At 41.2% G+C, this 23,177-nt stretch overlaps 1 protein-coding gene across 1 annotated transcript in view; it reads left to right on the forward strand.

Moving 5' to 3' along the window:
* The first annotated feature begins 7 nt into the window (after nucleotides 1–7).
* DSP (desmoplakin) overlaps nucleotides 8–23,177 on the forward strand; it is a 38,869-nt gene continuing 15,699 nt past the window's right edge. Inside the window, exons 1-13 of the mRNA XM_009703549.1 lie at nucleotides 8–42; nucleotides 9,250–9,352; nucleotides 11,077–11,225; nucleotides 11,574–11,748; nucleotides 14,155–14,283; nucleotides 15,475–15,525; nucleotides 16,472–16,633; nucleotides 17,558–17,662; nucleotides 19,047–19,142; nucleotides 19,388–19,513; nucleotides 20,359–20,511; nucleotides 22,062–22,216; nucleotides 22,619–22,745. Coding sequence (XP_009701851.1) covers nucleotides 9,326–9,352; nucleotides 11,077–11,225; nucleotides 11,574–11,748; nucleotides 14,155–14,283; nucleotides 15,475–15,525; nucleotides 16,472–16,633; nucleotides 17,558–17,662; nucleotides 19,047–19,142; nucleotides 19,388–19,513; nucleotides 20,359–20,511; nucleotides 22,062–22,216; nucleotides 22,619–22,745 — 1,455 coding nt within the window. The 5' untranslated portion in view covers nucleotides 8–42; nucleotides 9,250–9,325. The remainder of the gene's footprint in view (nucleotides 43–9,249; nucleotides 9,353–11,076; nucleotides 11,226–11,573; nucleotides 11,749–14,154; nucleotides 14,284–15,474; nucleotides 15,526–16,471; nucleotides 16,634–17,557; nucleotides 17,663–19,046; nucleotides 19,143–19,387; nucleotides 19,514–20,358; nucleotides 20,512–22,061; nucleotides 22,217–22,618; nucleotides 22,746–23,177) is intronic.

The following is a 23,177-nucleotide window of genomic DNA, read 5'->3' on the forward strand; positions in this document are numbered from 1 at the left end:
CCAGAAGACCTACGGGGGGGACTACGCCTCCGACGGATACGGGTAGGTGCGGGCCGGGACGTGGGGCAGCGGGCCCCGCCGGCCGCGCTCTCTCGGGCCCGCCTTAGGAGAGAGGTGCCCTGAGCCTGCTCGCGGTTTAATTTCCTTGGTGTGCAAGCTTGCAAGTCTTTTTTTTTTTTTTTTCTTCTCTGAGGGGACTAACATTTAAAACGTTTTTAAAGGACAGCAAAAAACTTTTTTTTTTTTTTTAAAAAAAAACAAACCACTTTTGGTGAGGACTCTCCATGAAGAGTGTAATGGGGCAAAAAGCAGTACGGTAACGTCAGTGTTTCCCCTTTGCACTCTGAGGTGTAAATGCGTCTGTGCTGGCTGTACTGACCCACCAGTTCCCTGCTGATAAAGTCCCGCTTTGCCAAGCTGTACTGAGGTGAATTACTTTATACCTCATATGCTCAGGTTCAGCTCTCACTCTCCTCCCCAGCAGTTGCATAACTAAGGCTACAGAACTATAGTGGGAATTGCGCTCTTACTCATTTTTGAGTTTGTTTCTAGCTTGTGCAAGGCCTGGGAGTTTAAGGCCATGATCTTTTATGCAGCGATCCCTGACATTTGGTGCTGGGGAGCAAAGATGTATAACAAACAACATCACTCTGCTTTCCTCCCCTTTACCTTTTTAAGTTTCTACTTGCCCTGCTGCTGCGAGCACAATCAAGATCTTGTAGGCAGGGTGCCAGTTGTGAATCCTGGTTTGAAGAACACCTGCTTTCATGGATGCAGCTGTACCGGCAATCTGCGCAGATCAATTCTGGCAAAGACTTTCTGGAGCAAAATGGTGCTGTGAATGTATGAAAAATGAGTGCAGCGATCATGAAGACTTCTTCATTAATCCCCTTGGCTGGGAGTTCATGGGACTTAAAAGCAGGCAGCAGTTGCCGTCACTGAAGGAAACAGCACTGGTGTATGATAAGGCACCTATACAAAATGCTGCTGCCGATTGCCCTTTTTTATGTGTGGAATGGCTCCCTTAAACCTATCAGTCTAATTGTTGATGCCACTGACTTAGGAATTGTTTCGCAAGTGCTGTCATGTAATTTGTGTTAGAATTTGAGCTCTAATTTTATGGATAGTACATCATGATTAGATTGCAGAAGGATGAGAATTAAACATATATAGTAAATAAACAGCAGATGAGAACAGGGAGGCTTTATATCAAGCAGGTCTGTACATGGCTGTAGAGAATTAGGATTACCTTATAGAGCACAGAGAGCTCTGTTTAGATATGTCAGACGTGTTGCTAGGGGACCACTGAATGAAAGACAAAACTTGCATTCTATCTATTTTTTTGTTTCTTACTTTGCCTGGTCCTTAGTTTTGGTTCTGCATTTGAGTTTTGGTTTGGTGTCTGCACAGGTTAAGTTAGTTACGATGAATTGCAGCTATAACATGTCTAACTATTACAGTAGTATGAGAATACCTCTTTACTGCTATGTAGTTAAACAATTCAATACTTTACCATGGGAGAGTGCACATACTGGGACTCCAGAATGCCGTCGCTGTGTTGCATTTGTGAGGATTTGTTTTGCTGGTGGTGCTCCACTGCAAATACCTTCACTGTTTCCAAGAGACAGATGTGAAAAATTAATGGCAGAACATGCTGCTTCCTGGCCATTCTCTTTTTCCAGACATTATTCTGCAACTAAACTGGATTCACTAGAGTGACTTTGCTATTACTCCTGACTTTCACTAGAGGAGAAATACTTTCTTTTAATTTAGCATTCTTTGGCTTTTGTTAGGTAGTTTAAACCAGTCCATAGTTTGTTAGGCTCTTCCTTCTTTATTCTTCAGTGGTGGTGTAGCAAGAGTGGAAAGGACAGACCTAATCAAGAGGTTAACAACATTCTATCGACATCCTTTCATTTACTCTTTATAACATAAAATTCATATCTCCTTTCTGAGAAGGCATATCTGGCAGGAGGTTGTAATGAAGGTTCCTGTTCATTTTATTGTGAGTCTTCTACATGGAACTAAAGACCTCTGTTAATGAGATCAAAATACATATATATATATATGTATGTATGTATTCATGTGTAATTTTTTTAACATGGAAAGATCTGACCATACAAAACACTTTAAATATTTTTTTTTGCAAAACAATATGCATGTTTGCACCTTACTGAGTGGCATACGTTTATTTTTAATCGATGCTGATTTGAATTAAAATGTGTCCCAAAATACAAAATGAGGGTTTTGTTGCCAATTAATGAAAAAAAGCAGTTGTGGCTGATTTTGCACATGCACTGTGTGGAGAAAATCCACTAAATCCTGTGCATGTTGTGCTTGCAGGATCAGGGCCATCATCTATGGAATTGGTTTTAATAATTGCGTTCAGCCTGACATCTTCAGTGCCAAAGTTTAGCTGCAGTTACTGAACTCGCGAAACTGAGACTTCGGTTTCCAATGGGTAAGATTACTGCACCTTAATTTTCAATGCAATAGGATTCAACTTGGGATCTAGTCTTGTAAGTTTTGGGGCGTATTCTGCCAAACAAGTCTGTGCTGAGTATTAACATTACTCACTGAGCAATATAAGACGCTCCCTACCCTTAGGGCTCAGCAAGGTGCTTTTACAACATTCCCGGTTTCTTCTGGCTTGGGAACTCAGGATGAGCTTGGCCCTGAGTACAGATACTCAGCTTGATGGTGAGTCACACGCTCCTAAACTGCCAAATCATCAGTCAAATATTTATCGATGTCTTTGCTATGGAGAGATAAAATCTGATAAGCTGTCAGAGAAGGAAAAAAAGTGGCAAGTTGAGCAGTTTTATTTGTCATTGCTGAGATTAGGGAAAAAATAACCTAGGATTCACAGTCACTGTGTAATATGGAAATAAATTAATTTACACAATTGTGCTTAAGAGTTAATGTAACTTCTGGGCTTTAAGTTAGAAAAGGAGTTAGAAATTCACATCCCGTGTCCTGCATTACTTTTAGGGACTGATAGACAAAGTGAACTTGGAGAAAACAGATTCAAAGCTGATTTTTAGCTCTTGCCGTCAGACTCGCAGGGATCTGCAGGGTCTTGGCTAAGCTGAGTGGTGGTAGGGCTGGTGTGGTAGGGTCCCCTTTGAGCTCCTCTGCCACAGTGTTGAATGGAGGGGGGAGAAACTGCCCTGGTGACAAACAAAACCATAGACAGAGAGAGCAGGAGGAACATGTCTGAATTGCTCCGAATAGCTGCCACGCAGACAGAGCCTGCACTCTGCTCTGGCTGGCCAAGAAATGGGTTTCAGCAACAACTGGTAATGCTGCCACAGCATGAGAAGAAAGCCGGTTTGTACCTTTCCCAGCTCACTATTTCCTAGGTATGTGCATGAAATTTCAAGCTAGGTACCTTTGCAGGTACGAAAGGCCCTGTCAGGCAAAGGGGTTTTGCTGTGTCTCGAGCGTTTGCTTTCCAGCGGCGATGTACTTCCATGGTCCAGGCTGGACCCTGCATTTGGCACCTCCCTCTCCCAGAGCTGGAGGTGTCTGCAGCCTGTTGCACTGGCCTTCAGAAACGTTGCCATTGCTCCTGGTGATTAATACTGGTGGGAAAAAGTGCGAGGATTTTCTGCAGATAGGTGTGGCAAGATCCCTTGTGCAACTCTGGTTGCTCTGAAGGCACTTAGCCTCAGGGGTCTTAAGATTTCACCAGCAACTCTTAAATTTTTGCACGTTTCTAATGGTATCTAGAGCCCGCTCGTGCGAGATGCAGACATCTCGTGAGGTTTCCTGTCATCGTGCCTTAGTCTATGTGCATACTTGGCAGATGGGACTCGTTTGGTGAGGCCATGGTATGCCAAAACTGATCCTAGTAAGAGCAGAGATGTATGGGGAGAACCCAGTAACAAAACGCTCATCAATGATTTCTGACACTTGCATTCCCCTTCTTTGAGGGGCAAAGGGGGGAACCTGGTTTATATTGTTTTAATTTCTGGTCATATTCTTATGGATATAGTGATTCGCCACCTTTTGCCAGCGTATGCCTGTGCGTTTTCAGGGACACACACACCCAAGTAGCAGGCGGTGGCAGATGGGCGGTGGTTTAGTCCCGTGGTGCGTGCAGGCTGTGTGCTGGGAATGGAGATTCCAGGTCAGGTTTTTCTTCTGACTTGCCTGCCCTGGGCATACCAGGTAATCCCTTGATGAATCTATTGCTTGTTCAAACAAGTTTGTGTGGATGGGGGGGGCCAGAGAAAAAGAAGTGCTATTGTTTTGCTGTCATTATTGAGTTATGGGAGTCACTCAATACTCTGCAAAAAAGACCTTTTTTAAAGTTTCCTTTACTTTTTGAATAAAAAAAGAAAAATACTTTGAATTTTTAAAAAGCTAAATGTTTTGTAGAGGAATCAGAAAATTTAACAAGGATTTTTCTGATTTGATCTTTGGGCCAAGAATGTCTGCTTTGTGCTTCCAAAGCTTTAAGGAGCTGTGAAGCTGCTGGAAGGCTCTGCAGAGATGCTGGATGTGCTTCTGCATGTCTCTTTCGCCCTGCTTCTCTAGACGCTAATTGCCCCCCAGATAACACAGCAGCCTCTTGATGTTACTAACAAAGGCAGAAACCAGAGCAGCCTCCACGTTGCAGGCATTTTGTGCTGGGAGTGTGCAGGTCTTCAGCAGCAGGAGGCAAATGAGAAAGCAGAAGGTAGCTGCCTTTCTTCCTTGCCCCTCGGGTTCTGCAGTAATGACGACTCAGTTGGGCCTGTAAGGGTGCAAGCCGAGTGTTTATAGAAGATACATCATTTATTCAAAACGTATCACTCGGAAAATTTTCCGACTGCTCGAAAGTGGCAGCAGTAGTGAGCCCTGCTGTGTTCCAGGGACGTGGGCACTGCTGGGTTTGCCGTGTCTGTCTCAACTCTCATAACTTACCACATTGCCTTGAGCGCGTTTCTTAGTCCCGTTCATGAAAAGCAGGCATGGTTATTTCTTGTTTCTGTAGAGCTGGGGGTCTCGTGAGGATCACCGGTACTGTGTAACAGTTAAATGCAATCCTAGTTCAGAAACTGAGGATTTACCAGTAAGGTGACAGCTGAGTTTAGTATAGTATAGACAGCTGAGGTGGGGTATATTGCAGCAGGGAGATGTTGTCTGAGCTGCCATCCTGCCCAGATCCCGGTGGCAGCAGGCATTGGACCGTCCTCTAGTTTCTCTGGGAGAGCAAGATCACAGTATAGCAAGGGAGCAATGTATTCTGCCTTGATGTGCAGCAAGTAGGGTGGCTCCTGTACAGAATTACGATAATGTGAAGATACTGTGCCTTTCCTAGGGTTCTTCTGGCAGTAGAGAGATACCAGGCTACATTTTAAGATCCCAAATAAAAGCGATTCTTCTGTGTTTTGAAGTATTCTCAAAATTTTAAAATAAAGACACTAACCTGCTTTGTTTTCCTTTGTTCCTTTAATGAATATTAAACTGAGTTTTAATAAAGAACTCAACGTAATAGTGTCTTTTTGAAATTCATGAGTTGAATTCCAAATAAGTGTCATGGCCTAAAATTTTGAGTTGTAGGGACAAATAAGTGGTTAAGGTCTAAAGCAGTCCAGGCTGTTTCACTCAGCACTGCTCTGCAGGGTTTACAAAACCAAAGCAGTACAGCAAATAGTCAGATTATGGCAAATGCATATATTTATTAGTAGGACTCCCTGCACTCTTGTGTGATGAGTCCTGCTAAAAGACCAAGCTCCAGTTCTTTCCCTTTCTGCTGGAATGGTTGAAAACATACACTGTATTTACAGGGGTGCAGTAAAACAAGTGAAAAACCTGTCGATATTTTCACTGTGGGGTATGCCTACAGTGTTTGGTGCAGCAGGATCAAACCTTAGATGCTGCGAGAGTTCAAATCAAATCACATTGTCACGATAGCAGCAGTAGTTGTTACAATGACCAAACATTACTTTCAGCTCATTCAGTTTCATGTAGACAAAATCAGATGAAGCAAGAGAGACATTGACAAAATACCATGTATAGTAATCCACTTAATCTGTGTCCTGCGAGGATTGTTGGGGTCCTACATCTTTCTGAGGCAAATAAATGTATTTTTATATAGGATCTAGGCTACATAGTTGTACTTTGAAAATCCAGCTTTGTTCTTGCCTCCACGTTATGATGCTATCTGGCATGTTCGGGGGTTAGGGTTTGCCTCGGTTTCTTTGGTCCAGTATTTTTTGTGTTGGATATGGTTTTCCTTTGGCTGGCCATTTCCTTCTGCCTCGAGGTTGGACATCTGCTTACTCTGCATTGGAGTTTCTGCTTTGATCTGCTGATTCCCATTAAAGGGCTGTTGGCTTCAATAAAAGGAGTATTATACTGCAGGCCTTTGAAACTGCTTATGAAATACTCTCCTGACACATGGATGAGAAGTATTGAAGATGTGTCCATGTGAGATTGTGCTAGTGCCATCTGATGTATCAACCAGTTATACTGAGGTATCATCTTGCTAAGTATTTTTATTTTTTAAGTTCAGAGATTGATTTATGCCCTTTGTACAGTTAAATCCTCTTCAGATTTGAAGTCTTTGAATCCTATTGGCTTGATGGAGCTATGCCATCAAATATCAGCTCCTGCACTGGCACCTGCTGTCTCTGGGTATGCCCCATAACCCCGTGTAGCTCCATTTGGTCGACTGATGGGTTTGAAAGCCATTAGTTTGCCCAATGTCATCAGCTGCCTTTAACAGGCCACTACCTTTCCACCCCTTATCCTAGTATTGATCTCAGTATTTTGACTAGCAAAACAGTTAGTTGTTTAACAGCAAAACTGACATCCAAAGTGTTAAAAGCAGCATTGATGAAATGTTGTGCTTTTTTCAGGTTTCAGTTTGTGTTGCTCCAACGTCTGCCATTATTTTGGTTATGCCTTTATCTACTAGATTGGAGAGCCTTAAACGCTTGCTACTTTCTTCTTGTGAAGGTCCCTGTGAACTGTAAACAAGTAACTTGTAGATCTTTATTTGAAGATCTAAATAGGGTGCACTTAAGCCTCCCACTTCCAGGCATCTGCTCCTGCCTTTGAAAGAGTTTTGTGCACCCATCTTAAACGATCTTCAATTTTCCAACTTTTTTATTATTTGGACAATATTTCTGAGTGTGCTATTCAAACATCATTGGGATGAACATGAAATACTTGTAATTCTGCTTTTTCTATCCTTTAAATTGTTTCAGTAGTTTGATTTATTTGAAAAAAGCTTTTCACAATTTCGTAGCATATTAACTGTGACTGCCGTTGTTTAGATCTCCTGTCAGTGTAGAGTGAAGTAATGCCTTTGAGGTCAGTGAAGTTACACTGAGGCCAGTGGAGATATGCTGATTTATTACAGTAGAAGTCTGGTCCCTATCTATAGTTCTTTTGGCTTTAATGGATATCCGGCATTTATAGCTGTCAGGAGATGATTGAAAAAGTGATTGAAGAAAAAATACTCTTCTGATGTTCTAAAAAGAGAAAATTGCTTGGAAAGTTCCTCTCTCTTCTTTATTATGTTTCATTCATGAGAATAATTGTGGGTATAATTAAATGTAAATTTTAGATGCAGTCAAATACTTCTAGATCCAAACACAACACCAATGCCTAAGGAGAAGGAATGATTTAGAAAAGGAAGCTGATGGGAAGCCTGGCACAAAATCAGACCCATATGTTATTTTTCACAATTATTTTCTTTAAGCTGTTTCCAAGATATACAAGGGTGCATAGCACAGTAGGGCGCAATGTTTGTGCAGCCAAGGGGTCACAGTGCAAGCCTGGAGTTGCATGTGTACAGCTTGTTTTAACTCACCCGATGATTCTCCAGTCCTGTCTCTGTGTCTTTGAGGGTCTGTCCCCTAGTGTTGGGGGAAGCTGGTGAAAAGTTGCTCCAACTTTTTCCACTTGTTCAAGGAGAGCTGATAGGAGAATGGCAGGCTGCTGAAGCACGAACTGCACACACTGCAGAAGAGTTCTTACAAGTACACCGTTGAATGTTTCTTACCACTGCAGTGATTTTTCCCAAGGACAGCTCTGCTGAGTTTTTTACATTGTCACAATTCCTTTTGCGAACGAAGGTCAGAGTCTGTTGAAGTCAGCGGAAAGATTTCCATTGAATCTAGATGACTTGCTGACTCTGAGCTGGACAAGTTTGCACCGATAGTCTTTTTGATATTAGCATAGTATGGAAGGTTTGAACCTTCAGTGATTTGTAATGGAAAAGGTTACCTACTGTGAGCGCAGGAGTTAGAAAACTAGGTAAGGCTTGGAAGCATCTTAGTTTCTTACTGTCTCTTAGTAGTGGTTTATTTTAGTTTCACTGGCAATGTTTGGGAGTCGCCTGGGCCTGCTTGGGAGCTCTGATTCCATCGGCAAGGAATGGTTCCTCACTTGAAGCGTCTCACCCACATTCAACTAGCAATGGCTCGCTTTGGTGGCTGAATCCCAAATGCTGGAAAAGCAACCTTCTGGTGGTAGGAATGCAGTAGATTATGTGGAAGACAACAATAACGACCTCATTATCAAGCTTGTTTTTTTCCCCCCACTACTGTTTTTGGTTCTGGAGTTTTACTTGGAACCCCCAAACTCCCACTGTATTTATTTGTAAGAAAGCATGTCCTCTAACTCCACGCCCTACATCTGTAGTTGTACTAGCTTGTGCATCTTGCAATTCCTTCTTAAGACACTGCGCTAGCTTCATGCATTTCTGCTGATAAAAGGGCCCTTCATATGCTTGTATGGACTTGTGTACTCATGCGCTTGTGTAGCAGAGGATCCTCCTTTCCTTTTATGCTCAGACACTCGGTGGTTGGTGTGGTAACACGTACGATAATATCATGCAGAGGCTATGTTCTAATGTATTGACTTTAACAAAGATCGTGAATAATTTATTCTCACTGTGATACTGCCAAAGTTTTGTCTATCAAAGCTACAAATACCTGTACTGGAAGAAAAACTTTCTCCTTTATGGCAGGCCAGTTTCTACCTTCTACTCTATCCTGCGGTGAAGTCAGTCCATGCCTGCTGTTACAGAATTATAAAGTGGCTCTGCCATCGTGGAATTGGCATTAAAACTTCACAGAGCTGTTATGCACGTGGGCCAAATAAAGCATGTGTGTCTCTGTGAAGCTAAATGAGGTGGATTATTCCATGTAACTTCCCTTAGCTGTTCTGAATTTGTGTTTCTCGTGTCTCTTCAAGATGTGCGATTACTCTGTACTTACTTCCTTTTCTTCTTCTGCCCCACAACAGTCAGAATGGGACCTGTACAGTGTCCAGACGCCAGAACACCATCCAGGAGCTTTTGCAAAACTGTTCAGATTGCCTGATGCGAGCTGAGCTCATAGTACAACCCGTGAGTGCTTCTTGTTCTTCTTATCAAAAGTGATTATGAATATTACAGGGAATGAATGCTGCATTGTTATCTGGACTGACAGGCTCTGCTTCATCTGCTTTCTGCTCTTCAAGCTGTTTGTGTGAAGCAACTGGGAGTGGAATAACATGCCTCCTTCCTAGGTCTCCCTCTTCTGTCTGCACTCAGTGTTCAGTAAAACTGTTTGAAATACATTCAATTAAGAAAAGGGAGACATCTTGATTTAAAAAAAATCCAAAAAACACCACCCTTCAAAAAAATGCTACTGCATCTTATTTTTCAGTTTTAGATTAAGACCGCTGTCAGTGTAAACAGCTGTAAATAATGTTATGACCACTTATACTTAGTGTGTCCTGTAGAAGATCGTCATCATTTTCTAGGCCATAATGAACCTGAACCACCATAGGAAAAACCTTCATTACCTTTATTGTGTTTTTCCAGATGATTCCTAAAGAAGTATGTGAAACTAGGATAAAATCTTCTTGACTGTTTCATGCCAAATGCATACAGATGATATTTGCTGTATGCTACACTGATACAAAACCATAGTGCCTGGCAGCGTGTTACTCACTGACACTAGATTCAGTCCCAGTGAACGCTGGATGTCCTCTGTTCCTGCTAGTGCAGGGTGGTGAGTGCATCCTGCTGTTGAGGCCACTGAGATGCAAAACCCATTCGCAGTTCTGGCACTAGATGTGATTTAATGCACACTTTTGGACTCTCTGTGGACAGAAAATTCTTTCAGGAATGAACTCTGTGGTTAGCAGTTCATTTCCTTTTCAGAGATACAGCACGTGTGAGCATGTTGATATGAAAATCAATGCCAGAATAAATACTGCCTCTTGTTAAGCATTAATATTATTCCAATGAAGTTAAAAGAAAGTGATGTTTAGTTCCAGCTTGGTACCACAACATGCACTGCTTACTTTGTTTTTTTCCCTTTCTTTCTGAGGGACAAAATAATGAGGTTCATCAACATTTTATTTGCAAAATCAAATCACAGCTGGGTTATGTTTTGTTCAGCATGGATGTGTCAGTGTGGGGTGAGATCAGAAAGCCATGTCTTCCTGCTTGAAGCACCGTGACCATGCTGGTCCACTGCACTGAGAGTGTGCATGGAGAATTTGCCTAGACTTTGGGTGATAAGGTGGGATGCAAATGTGACGTGGCATGGAGCTGATCCCAGACAGCTGATCCCAGGCAGACAGAGTGCAGTCTGCATTTTTGCAGGGGAGGAAAGTCTTAGAAAGTCAGAGAAACTTCTGAAAAATCGGGAGCGATATCCACCAGCACCCACTAGGACAGGGTTTGCTTCTCATCCTCTGAACACAAAAGCATGAGGTCTTAAAAACTTAGCACACCATGTGAAGCCTTGGCTCCACTGGAATAAATATCAGTCGAGATGTGCTGTTCTTTATGGAAAGGTTTGTTTGGTATTATGTTTTAATAATTTTCTTTCATATTTTATTTGTAATAAGGACTTTTGAATGACTATGGATCCTCTGTTAATTGACCTTCTGCCAGTTAAAACTGGCAATTGGAGACCTAGCAGTTGAAACCTGTCATGCTTCTTAAAAACAATTAGTCTTCCTCACATTTCTTGTAAAGAAACCAAGCTGAAGCTTGTGTGGTGAATATTTAATTTAATCTCCCATTTCTTTCTTTTTTTTCCCCTTTTTGGTTTGTATTTTGGTTGTTTGTTTTAGGAATTGAAATATGGGGATGGTGTCCAGATTAGAGGGAACAGAGATCTGGAGGAGTGTTTTGCACAGGCAAATGACCAAATGGATATGCTGGATGGACTGATCAGAGAGATGAGGCAGATGGGCCAGCCCTGTGAGATGTATCAGAAAAGGTATTGCCAGGGAACGGTTGAAGGGGGGAGCGTGGCTGATAAAAGTTTGTGGTATGTCAACTGCTCACCTCCCCTGGTGTTGCAGGATGTGACAGAAATCAAAAAGGTGGAATTAAATCTGTTTGGGGCATGCTAACATGGAGAAGGGCTTTGCAGTAATATATTTCTTGCAGAATTTCACATCTTGGTTGTCCCTATGAAATTTTAGTCAGTATATTTTTTCCATGGCCTGTGCTTTCAGCACTTTGTTTTGAATACTTGGTGGTCCAGTAGGAAAGATGAAATGCATTGTTTCCATGTCTTCTGGGTGTCTTCCTCATAGACACTAAGTGGTTCCTTCCCTTTCAGGCTGCTTCAACTTCAAGAGCAAATGCGTGCCCTGTACAAAGCCATCAGTGTTCCCCGCGCCAGGAGGGCCAGCTCCAAAGGTGGTGGTTGCTACTCCTCTCAGAGTGGCTCAGGCTGGGATGAGTACACCAAACGTGTCACAAGTGAATGTTTAAACTGGATGAGGCAGCAGAAGGTAAATCTGTGCAAAACCCAGACACCGTGCTAGGATCTGGTGGTGTTTATGAATGTGACCTCACATGTAGTAAGGTTTTGGGTGCCAGTAGAAAATTAAAAGTACACATGAATGTTTGTATATTATTCCAAGTTCCTATTTTTTATAATTTTAAAAAATTTTTTCAGTATTGTACATCTAGTGAGTTTCCACTGAAATATGAACATGAATTTGGGGTTGTCTTTTGCAGAGGAAAAAGTGTGGAAGTTAGATTTGAAAGATGAACAAGGCACAGCTGTTAACATAACAAAAGGCTTTGGCATGTTTGTGTTAGAGATTATTATGCTCAATATTTCCTTCCTTCCTTGCTTCCTTCCACAGATTTCCTTTATGATTCGTATTTATTTTAACCCTTTACACAGATCAGACCAGCTTCACAGATTTAACCATTGTCCAGTAATTTACAGTTGTTCTCCCCTTCTAATCGGTCCTTATCACGATGGGAGCCAGAAGGTAGAGCTGATTGCCACAGGACCAGGCTTTCAGAAGTCACTGCCGAAATACAAAAATGCTGAAGTTGCTCTCTCTTGCATTCCCAGAATAAATTTGGCTATGCACAGCTGTTGATGGTGTAACTTGGCGTAGAAAACGTTGGGAGCCCGAAGTCTGTTTTTGTGCTGCTGAAATGAAAGCTGTGTGTTTGTGGTTGGACACCCCTTTCTGAGAGACAGGTTCCTTAGCGATCCTGTCATTGTTATGTCCATATGGTGTTTGCCAGGTGGCTGCTATGCAAACCAGATGAGGAGGAAAGAGCTCTGTACAGTTCCCATACTTTTTTGTGAGTGCTAGTCATAGTCTAGTCTTTCAGTGCCCTCCCATAGTGTGGCACATTTTAGAGGCAGAAGGGGAAGTGGAGATATATTCCTTGAGTGGTAACGTATGTAAGCGTTGTGCCTGGACAGCAATAGCAGATATAATTGCTCTACCCATGCTGTGGGAGAGTAGGCTAATTGTCAGACCTGCCATGGTTTGAGGAGTGATGTTGGACAGACAGTGGGCATGCTTCCAGCGATGAAGGACGGTGAACATGCTGCATCTCCCAAAGATGCCACGTGACACCCTGCTCAGACACCCCTTACTAAGCACAGGGAGCATAACCAAGGGCTTTATAGCTGTGTTCCCACATAAAACCTCCTGTGAAAGTAAAAGTGTCTCTCTCTCTTGCTTTTTCAGTCCCTAAGGCAAAGCTGATGTGGGGCCAGTAAGCACTTAGCTCCCTGTTGGGCTTTTGAGTTTTTTAGGGAAAATTTATTTTGAACTTTCCACTTTTTTTTTTTCCATTGTGCCTTTCTGTGTCCCATTACCGGGTCACATTGGGACTAAGATAATGTTTTCCCTTGCAATGTGGTGAGATGTGGGAAAAAGGTCTGAGCAGCTGTGGTTTTCTGATGATGTTTTTCTGTTTTCTGTCTGGATCATTTGCTGACAGGAGAATCAGGTGATAGAAGGGTCGGTCACATTTCCAGTGCAGAATTAGGGAAAGTGCAGTGAAATCCATATAGCCTTTGTTTGTGTACTGGCAGCCAGCCAGGACTGCCACTGTTGCTACAGGCTCTTTAAATATAATGAGAGGGGTCAAAGTCCTGTAACTTTTAGATGGCTGAATGCAAAATGGTTTTGTTTCTTGGATCGTTTTCAACATGTACAGCATAAAAGATGATTTGGAGTTTGAGGAGCTGAATTGTGAATTCAGTGGCTTTTAATATTTGAAAATATTGAAACAAAGAACTGCAGTCAGATAGTTTTTGAGTTAGTAATTATCTAGGTGTATTATTGTTTTTCAAAGGCTGTTCTAGAGATTTTCACTCGACATCCTACAATAAATGCTACCAAAATGCAAGACAAACAACACATTCTAGAATCATTTCAGTTTATTTTCTGTTTTTTCATTTAGTTTGACTGCATTTAACTGAAGTTATTGGAGTTTGCATGAGTGTAATTAAAATGGAAATGTAGTCTACTGGGCTACAGAACTTGACTCTGGGTATTTTCACATGAATCGCATGAATAGCCATTGTTTGATAATTTGTTTTCAGAGTGATAAGAATGTAACTGTACTGTAGAACATAAAAGAACAGTTTGGTGCAAAGAAAACAGATGAAAAATACACTACTGAGTGTGCTTCATGTAGTCTAATTGTAAGCAACTTAAATAATTTTCCCTACTTTGTTTCTTCTGCTTTGGGAGCCTTTCACACAGTTTAAGTGATGACAATTTTAAGAAATGGTAACCCTCTGTTCTGAACTTCCATTTATTCAGTCTTACTCTCTACCGCATAGTCATGTTTCCTTCAGTTCAATTCCTTCATGCTTTCATTTAGATAATAAAGTTGGAAATGAAAGTGCCAATACTGTCTCTTTCTCCTAGGCTGAAATGGAGCTAGTGAAATGGGGGTTTGATGCAGCATCCATTGAGCAACAAATTGGTGACCACAGGAGAACTCACAATGCCATTGGCGACTATCGCTGGCACCTGGACAAAGTCAAAACAGATCTGGTAAATAGTGTCTTCCCTTACACATTGCTTAGTCTAGATTTATATCATTGGCTCGCTGGTGTTCCACTACAAAAAGGAATGCTGAATAGCTCACCTTCTCTTCAGAAAGCACTGGTGTCATGACAGCAACCACTTTCAACCCTAATATTTATTATTTCATGATTATTTTGTGTTCCACTTCTTTCCTCAGAATTTTAAAATGAAAATTTAATAGCTATTTAACATTTTGTTGTTGTGTACCAAGGCTGGCAAATAAATATTGCAACATTTTTTGTGAGAAGAATGGCTAAGAATGATTATTTTCACTTTCTGTCTAGGTACATTAAAATAAGAAAGTGAAAGGATAAGGTGGGTGCTTAGATACAGCCTTGAGTAATGATGGAACTTCCGTGAAAAATGGCCAAATTCTCAGCTAAGCTTAGAGCTTTTCTTAGGTGTTGATTCCCCCCTGCCTGCCCCCAAGATTTCTGTTCCCCTCTGGATTTTGTGATTAGAATAAAGTCGTCAGTGAAAATGCGGTAGTTAACTCCTCTCCTATTAGCCCTGCAGCTAGGTATAGGAGACAGGAGGCTTACTTCATTCCCATTCTTCTTTTCTGTTAATTGCTCACATGGACAGAAGGAGAGAGAGTTGGTTCTAATGAAAGGGCACTCCGTTCTGGGGCTCTTATCTCTTAGCCAAGCTGAAGAGTGGAAGGGGTGTTACTCCCTTTTCCCTTCTGCTTCAAATAGGGTAGGTGATAGTCCGGCCATATGGAATACCAGTTCTAAGGTTGTGCAGGTTCCCAGTCATAGAAGTGGGAATAAAAATTGGAGCCTCCTGCTCACATCATAGTTTATACTAGTTCGTAATCTCCAAAGCTAGCTCTAGGACTAGCTGGTTCCCCACAGCTGTCTAGGAGTTAGGTACAGAAAGACACCCAGTTTCAGGACCTGTTTTGGCGTTACAGGGGTTATGTGTGCCATTACTTATGTACTAAGCATCCCAGAGGGAATTAAGTTTTTGTCCAAGCCTTGATTTTATACTTCTTGTGGTCCTCCAGTGGTGCAGATCTGCTACTCACCCATGTCTTTTGCAGGCATTTGCAGGTTACCACCTGTAGTTGTTACATTAGGATACTGACACTGTAAAGGAGTTAGCAAATAGGCAACTTGTAAAAGACTCACTAAATATTTGCTGTCTCTGTTTCAGCGGGAGAAGGCTGCAGTTCATCAGCTGGAGGAAGAGTATGAAGGACTGCTGGTGAGCATGAGATGTGTTCATTTCTGATACCCTCTATGATGAATGCTCTTTTTTCTTTATTAACACCGGTGTGATAGTCGAGGGACACATCAGGTTTCAACCGTGACAGATGCATATTTAAATAATTCTATTCAGCAGTAAACTGACAGGGCTTTGAGTTTCTGTAAGGTTCAGTTTGAGTCATGAATTTGAGATTTATTCATTAGCTGGTGTATAATTGACTTACCCTCACAAGGAAGTTTCTGGTTTGCACCTGATGAAGGGAGTTGGTCGCTAAACAGGTGAAGAGTAGAACTCTACCTCCTTAATGGGAGTAAATACAATGATGAAGGTAGTCTATATATAAAGCTTAAAAAGCTACTCAAAGGTGGGATTAGAACCCATGTGCACTTTGGATCTTCATGTAAAAAAACAGTGAGAATCTTGTGCAAATGGTAGATTTAACACTTGGGATTGGAAGCTGATTCCTGTACACATTTCAAGCAACAGGTTGTGTATTACGATGTGAGGACAGAGAAAGAATCTTTTTACAAAGTGTCTGTGCAAAAGGTGCTGCTACACCATTAAGTATGTACTATGAGCAGCAAATGCAAGTAGATTTCGTGTTAAATGTTCAGATATTTCTTGTATTTTCCGTCCTGCCTTTTTGCTGGCCTGTCTAAATGTCTGCTACACTTGTATTTGAAATGACTTTCGGAAGCTGCTGACTTCAGGTTCCCATTGTTCTGTAAATCCAGACACATTGTCCACTGTCCATTGCAGCAGGTTTCATAGCTCAGTAAACCCAAGCATTGCCAAGAGGTTTTATAGACGTGTGATTTTTACTATTATTTTAGTTTTTTTTTTAAAAAAAAAAAAAGGACATGCTGTGCTCTTGGCTTCCCCTTCTCCACCCAGCACAGGCATTCCTCTGTTTATGGCTTCTCATTTCTGGAATTCCTTGCAGAAATACTCCTTTGAGAGAATGGATCAGCTCCGTCAATTCCAGAACCTCATCCAAGCCACCAGCAGAGAGATCATGTGGATCAATGACTGTGAGGAAGAGGAGCTTCTCTACGACTGGAGTGACAGGAACACTGACATTGCCAGGAAGCAGGAAGCCTTCTCTGTAAGACACCTCAACCTCCCCATGCTTTCCATGGGCCCTTTTTTGGGATAGTGAGGGAGGATCTGATCACAGGAGGACTGATCACAGGACAATTTCTTCACTCTTCTGAAATTCTTGGGGATTCTTATCAACACTTTTGGATTAAGTACTGAGTGAGAGGCTTTTGAGTCAAGATTGGACATCTAGTAGAAGCTTGTGCTCCCAGTCAACCAGTTGTCATGGTTTCTTTTGACCTTGGAAACCGGCCTTATAAGTATAGTCTGCTGTGGACTAGTAATCACGTATAGCTTGTGCACACAGTCATTATGTTGGCATGCTAAACTAAGGGACTTGAATCAAGCAGTTTAATTCTCTGTTAGGACTATGTAGGGGTTAGAGGGTCCCCGTATTTGTCCCTGATTGTCTGTCACCAGGAAGCAGAGCTATACCAGAGGGAACTGCTCTCTTCCTCTGACAGTTCTGCTGGTAGCACATTGAGCACATGGTCAGAGGTAGTTTGCACGGCTCCTTGTCTTCTGTGAGTACATAGGGAAATTGAGCATGTGTGTTTCTTTAACCCATATTGGTGGTGATCACCAAATTGAAAAAGAAATGAAAGTTCACACTATTAAGGAGGTACTTTTTTTTTTTTTTTTTTTTAGTTCAGTTGTTCTGGATGTTGCAAGATGCAGTCATTTTTGCTTCCATCATTCCTAGGAGAGGCAGAACTTTGGGTGCTTTGCTCTGTGAAGCGGCAAGCCTAGGCCCTAGAACTGAGATGATTCTACTGTCTTTATAATTAACTTCAGTACACTGAATAGAATTACTATGTAGTGTTAGCAGGGATAATTTTACATTATCACAACTATGTGGAAAATTTTAAGTAAATCATCTTGTGCAGCATACATTTAGGGGATTGTTTAATGCTGTGTTTTGGTTATTTAGAAACGCATGAGTGAACTGGAGCTTAAAGAAAAAGAACTCAACAAGCTAAAGCAAGAAAGTGACCAGCTAGTGCTCAATCAGCACCCTGCTTCAGACAAAATCGAGGTGAGTTAGACTTTGTGTGATTTTACTTGCTCCTTTAGTTGCTACATGGGAAAAGTTCTCAGTGAAAGTTTGCAAATGAAATGCTGCATTTGGACCCGAGAGGAGTTTGCCTGCCAAAACACATGTCCATTTTTATCTAGCTGTAGGAGCTACTCTAATAAATGTTACTACCTTCCTCTACAAACCTGGCCACAACAACTGCAGGCTTCTTAAGAGCTATGGGGAGAGCTCTCATTGCTATCAAATTTGATGACAGATGCATATAAAAATTAATACGAGGCTCAGGGAGTTGTCTGAGTGTATTGAAATTGCTGTATCTCACTTGAATTGACTACAGCACAGCGGAATTTATGGTAGGAAGGCATGTCTTTGTTCTTCTGTTATCTTACTAGGCATGTTTTGAAGAAAGCCACACCTTTCATTGAGGGTTTATATTTAATCCAGGCGCAAATACTTTCTACAACTGAATTCATAGTGCATTTCTACAGCTTAGTGAAGACATTTTTGCTTTCACTGCTTGGTGTGCATTTACCTTTCAATTACAAAGGCTGCAACAATTTGGAAAATATCATTTTATTAGGAAATGCTGTAGTGTTACTGTTATAAGAGTGTATAAGAACCCTGAAACTGAAAGAAGCTAACAGGAAAAAAAAATGAGTCCTATCTGCTTTGCAGTGTATTTACTTTGTTAACTGTTAGCATGTTGTGTAAAATCACCATTCTTATTTCTTCTGTGGTCAGTTTCTGCCTTAAAGTAAAGATCCTTGTAAGCTCCAGCAGTGAAGTAAAAGTTGTGTGTAATTTTCTAAAGAATATACATAGGGACTAATTGAAAAGTCCAAATTTAAAAATAGCCATCATAAAAAATCATGTTTGACAGTGTTCCTTGGAAGAAGGAGAACATTTTGGAGGTGTTCAAAAAACGTTTAGATGTGGTACTTCAAGACATGGTTTAGTGGACATGGTGGCATCAGGTATACGGTTGGACTTGATGATCTTTGAGGTCTCTTCCAACCATAATGATTCTATGATTCTATGATTCTATGACAATTTGCAATTGAGATATTTTATTTGCACTACTGTTTGTGCATTTCACTTCATTTTGTTCATGCACTTCAGGCTTTATGCTGATCAAACAAAATTCAAGTCATGAACAAATTTCTCTGTGCATCCCACAAACAGGTATTTAACTCATTTCAGTTAGGTAGATGATTAGAAGCTGGGGAACTATTTGCATGAGTTACATTATTCTGGTGTGCATTAATTTGTTTTAGCAGGTTTTTCATTTACATTTATGGGGATCATAAATAGTTTTGCTTGAGTCTAAGTACGAGAGGGAGATCAGTGTGGTGGTTTGAGTTCTGTATATTACTATTTTTATTAGGCCTACATGGATACGTTACAAACTCAGTGGAGCTGGATTCTTCAGATCACCAAATGCATTGATGTTCATCTGAAAGAGAATGCGGCTTACTTTCAGGTGAGTAGTGATGTGGTGAATTCACGCTACTTTTGTTAAAAGTGTGAATCCCATCACAGATATCTTTTTCTGTACCAAAATCTTTCTAAATCTGTGCACAGTTACGCATAACACACTGTTACCATGTTGTAAATGCTACCATTCTGCCAGATGTGAACTGGGATTTCTCATGAAAGGAATCCGTTGATTTTAGCAGACATTTTAAAGAGCTGTGTACAGCTGAAATCACAACTTTTCTCCTGTAGTTCTTTGAAGAGGCCCAAGCCACAGAGTGCTACCTGAAAAACTTACAAGACTCCATCAGAAAGAAATTCATCTGTGATAAGAGCATGTCACTGCAATCTTTGCTGGAGCAAATCAAAGAGCTGGAGGTACTGTCACACCCACCTGACAGGTTATGTTCTGCTTTTCTTGAAAATCAGTTGCCCTCTTCAGATACCAAATGTAAACCCAGATGTGCTGCAGTGTTTATATACAGTGCTGTATGAACTTGAAACCATAATGGTATACTCCCACCCATTTCTTAGGAAAACCTACAAACAGGTCAGTGTTATTTTAATTTCTGTAATACTGTTCGGGAATTCTGATTTCTTTTTAAATCTGGAATAAGCCCAACAAATTCCCAAGTTTCTGACATGCTAGTGAATTTTAAAAAAGAAAGACTTTCATTCATAGGTGGTAGAATAGATTTGCCTCAAAGGATAAGTACATTTAATAAATGATTCATCATGTCTCTATATCACTGTAGTCTATTTGAAAGGACTTAACTCAGCTTTTTTTAGCTAACTATTTGCTCATCATGAATTAGGTACTACAATTCCAAATTGAATATACTGGAGAAATAGTCTGTGATGTAAAAGGGCTATTGATGAAGTCATGTTTGAGAGTGTAGTTACTATTTTTTTTGGTTAGCATTCATGTGGTAATAGATTCTTTCTGTGTTTCTTACACATCACTTTAACCACATTGCAGATCCGTATGGAAAACCTGCTTTGCAAGTTTTGCAAACTTTGCAGCTTGCCAGAGCTGCAAAGATACTTAGTTTGATGTTTCCCTTCTCTTTTTCAAAACCGCAGTTTTGAAAGGCCAAAGATTCATCCCACTGGAGCTAAAATAAGTTTGCCTGCCTTGAGCTCCAGATGTATCCCTCTCTTAAGTGGGATCTAGATGTGGCTTCTTTTTAGAATAATTTTTAATGTACAATTAATCTTTGCAGAATGAACGAGAGAGAATTCTGGAATACAAGAGGCAAGTGCAGAGTTTGGTGAATAAATCCAAGAAGATTGTGCAGCTGAAGCCACGTAACCCAGACTACCGGAGTAACAAGCCAATTATCCTCAAGGCTCTGTGTGACTACAAACAGGATCTGGTATTGTATCCCTTTTTGGCTGAGAATGAACATGTAAACTAGAACATGGCAAATGATTTAGTAAACAAACTGTTGAGCTGATAGGTGTAACCCCTTTGTCTCCTTTTGGTCAGCATTTAAATTTCTTTGACAAAAAAGCTCTGACTTTCTTGCAATTATGAACAAACAAGCTAGGTTCTGGTTGGTTAATAAGTCTAGTCAAAATTATTAGTCCATTAAATAGCATTAATACTCATAGTTCAAGTTAGCACAGAAAAGCCTCATTGATAGTAGAGTTAAAATTGTTATACAGATGCTTCCCAGCATCTACGGGATTTTTTTTGTGATTTCTCACCTTTCCAGTGTCCCTCTGGGTCCTTAGGTCAACATTTCATCTAACAAAAGGTGAAGGAATGTACAGTGAGTCATTGGTATCCCCATTTTTTTTCTGGATGGAGTATGAAATTGATGATGGTGGTTTTTCTTCCTCTTCAGTACTGGGGCTGCTTGGGTTTATTCTGTACTTTTTCTTAACAATAGGCTTAAAATAATAAGCATTTTCTGCTTATGTGCTCTTTCTCTTCACTGGTTCCCAATTACCCATTTTTTCTGTTCTTTTATCTGTAAAACTTGTTTTATGTGTTTCACTATGTTGCACTCTTACAGTGACCAGTAACTGACCACTGTGATTTGTGTTATATGATCTGGGGCTCCTGCTATTCACTCTCTGCCTGTGCTCTTCCATACCACATTTTATTCCAGCGTCGCAGAAGCTCAGCCCACACAGAATAACTACTTGTTACTATAAGCAAAACTAAATAAATTTAGGCAATGGTTACCTGACTGCTTGGCAATTGCTCTTAATTTAAGTAAGGTAAATTCTGCTCGGCTGAAGGTAAGCCCAGACAAGTCTAGAGCCCCTGCATACTCAGATCAATGCAAAGCCTGTGGCATTTTACTAGTTATGTCAAAATTTGTATTTGCTGTCTGTAGAGGTGTGATGCAGATAGAGTTCTGTCAGGATAAATGATAGGAGGAACCTCCCTCTCTTGGCTGTGAGTGAGTTGTAACGTGCACCATGACCACACCTGTGGCCACACAGTGTCAGGATGTCTGACAGTTGGGGCTGGGGGATCTTGCTCTGCCACACTTGCTCCCAGTCCCTTCGCAAATATGGATGCAGCACTAAGCATCCTTATGCCCCCAGCTCACTGGCTTACAGCCATACGTAGTTGCGTAGCTTACTGTGTCCGTGTGTCCACATTCAGTCTTCGAAGTTTGTCATGGCAAGCCCCAAGTCTGATGATTAACCAGACTGGCAACTGCTCAGAGTGTTCTGTGGCTCCCACTTGGTTTTCTTGGGTTTTCTTCACATGGAAACCAGATTCAGGGAGAAGAGGTTGATCTATACTGGTCTCTTGCCCCAGTATGAAGCCAAGATGCACACCCAGACCTGGCAGCTGGGAAGCACTCCCATTTCTGTGATCTAGATGCATGTTCCTTGTGTGTCTGTCCTAGAAACCCTGTCTTACTTAACTAAAGAAAAAAATGTTTTTCTGCATTCCTTACAGAAAACGGTGCGTAAAGGAGATGAATGTATTCTGAAGGACAATAACGAGCGCAGCAAGTGGCTGGTGACCGGCCCTGGAGGAGTAGATATGCTGGTGCCATCTGTTAGTCTTATCATCCCACCTCCCAATCCATTAGCAGTGGATCTTGCTACCAAGTGAGTTGCTGCCTGGGTTTGGACACCTACCTCTGGGAGTAGATAGAAGAGTTCACTCAAAATAGCAGCCAATCACAAAATCTGGTCTGTACCTCAATCAGAGTGCCCTCTCTCCCCATAAGGGTGGAGGATTAAGGGCTAGACCCTTGACTTGAGGAAATTCACTTCAGTGAAGCTTGCTGGGATCTTGGTTGGAATCTAAAAATATTTAAAACTTAACTTTTACAAGGTTTTTCTCATCTCTAATAATGAAAGTCATGGTTAAATTAATTTCCAAGATTTTTTCAAGCCGAGAACAAGCCTTAACACACTCCACATCTGGTGGATGTTTCTTGGGATGTTTTGTAGCTATGCTACAAGGACAGACATGTTTTGACCGTGGAATTTCTTTTTTCATCTCAGAATTGAGCAGTACTATGAAGCTATTTTAGCTTTGTGGAACCAGCTGTATATCAACATGAAGAGCCTGGTATCTTGGCATTACTGCATGATTGACATTGAGAAAATCAGAGCGATGACTATTGCCAAGGTAAGACTCCAGCTGGCCTTACCTGTAGACCAGGGACATCCATGACTTGACGTCTGCTGTCCCAAACAGTGCTTGCTGTGTCCTGTGCAGATGTATGTTCTGCAAAACCATGGACCTTCCTTTTGCTGGGTTGCACAAACAAATATATGTGGAAATTGTTTTACTAAAAGAGAAGCAACGTGATTTCCCATTCAAACATGATATCGATAAATGGGGAAGATTAGCTCAGGGGATTTATTACATACTTGCTGCACTTGTTCCCACTATGCAAGGGCATAGACAGAGTAAGAGGTAGAATTTCAAACTATTCTTGTTAGGAAATTTTTATAACAAGAATGGCTTAGCTCAAAGGGCACTTTTAGCACCATACTGTTAGAGGCAGCCTGGGTAGGTTTTGTTCTAAATTGCAATTCCTTTGGTTGTTCCTTAATG

The sequence above is a fragment of the Cariama cristata genome, unplaced genomic scaffold (assembly GCF_000690535.1).
Source record: "Cariama cristata isolate BGI_N322 unplaced genomic scaffold, ASM69053v1 scaffold21597, whole genome shotgun sequence".
In the NCBI taxonomy this organism is placed as follows: Eukaryota; Metazoa; Chordata; class Aves; order Cariamiformes; family Cariamidae; genus Cariama; species Cariama cristata.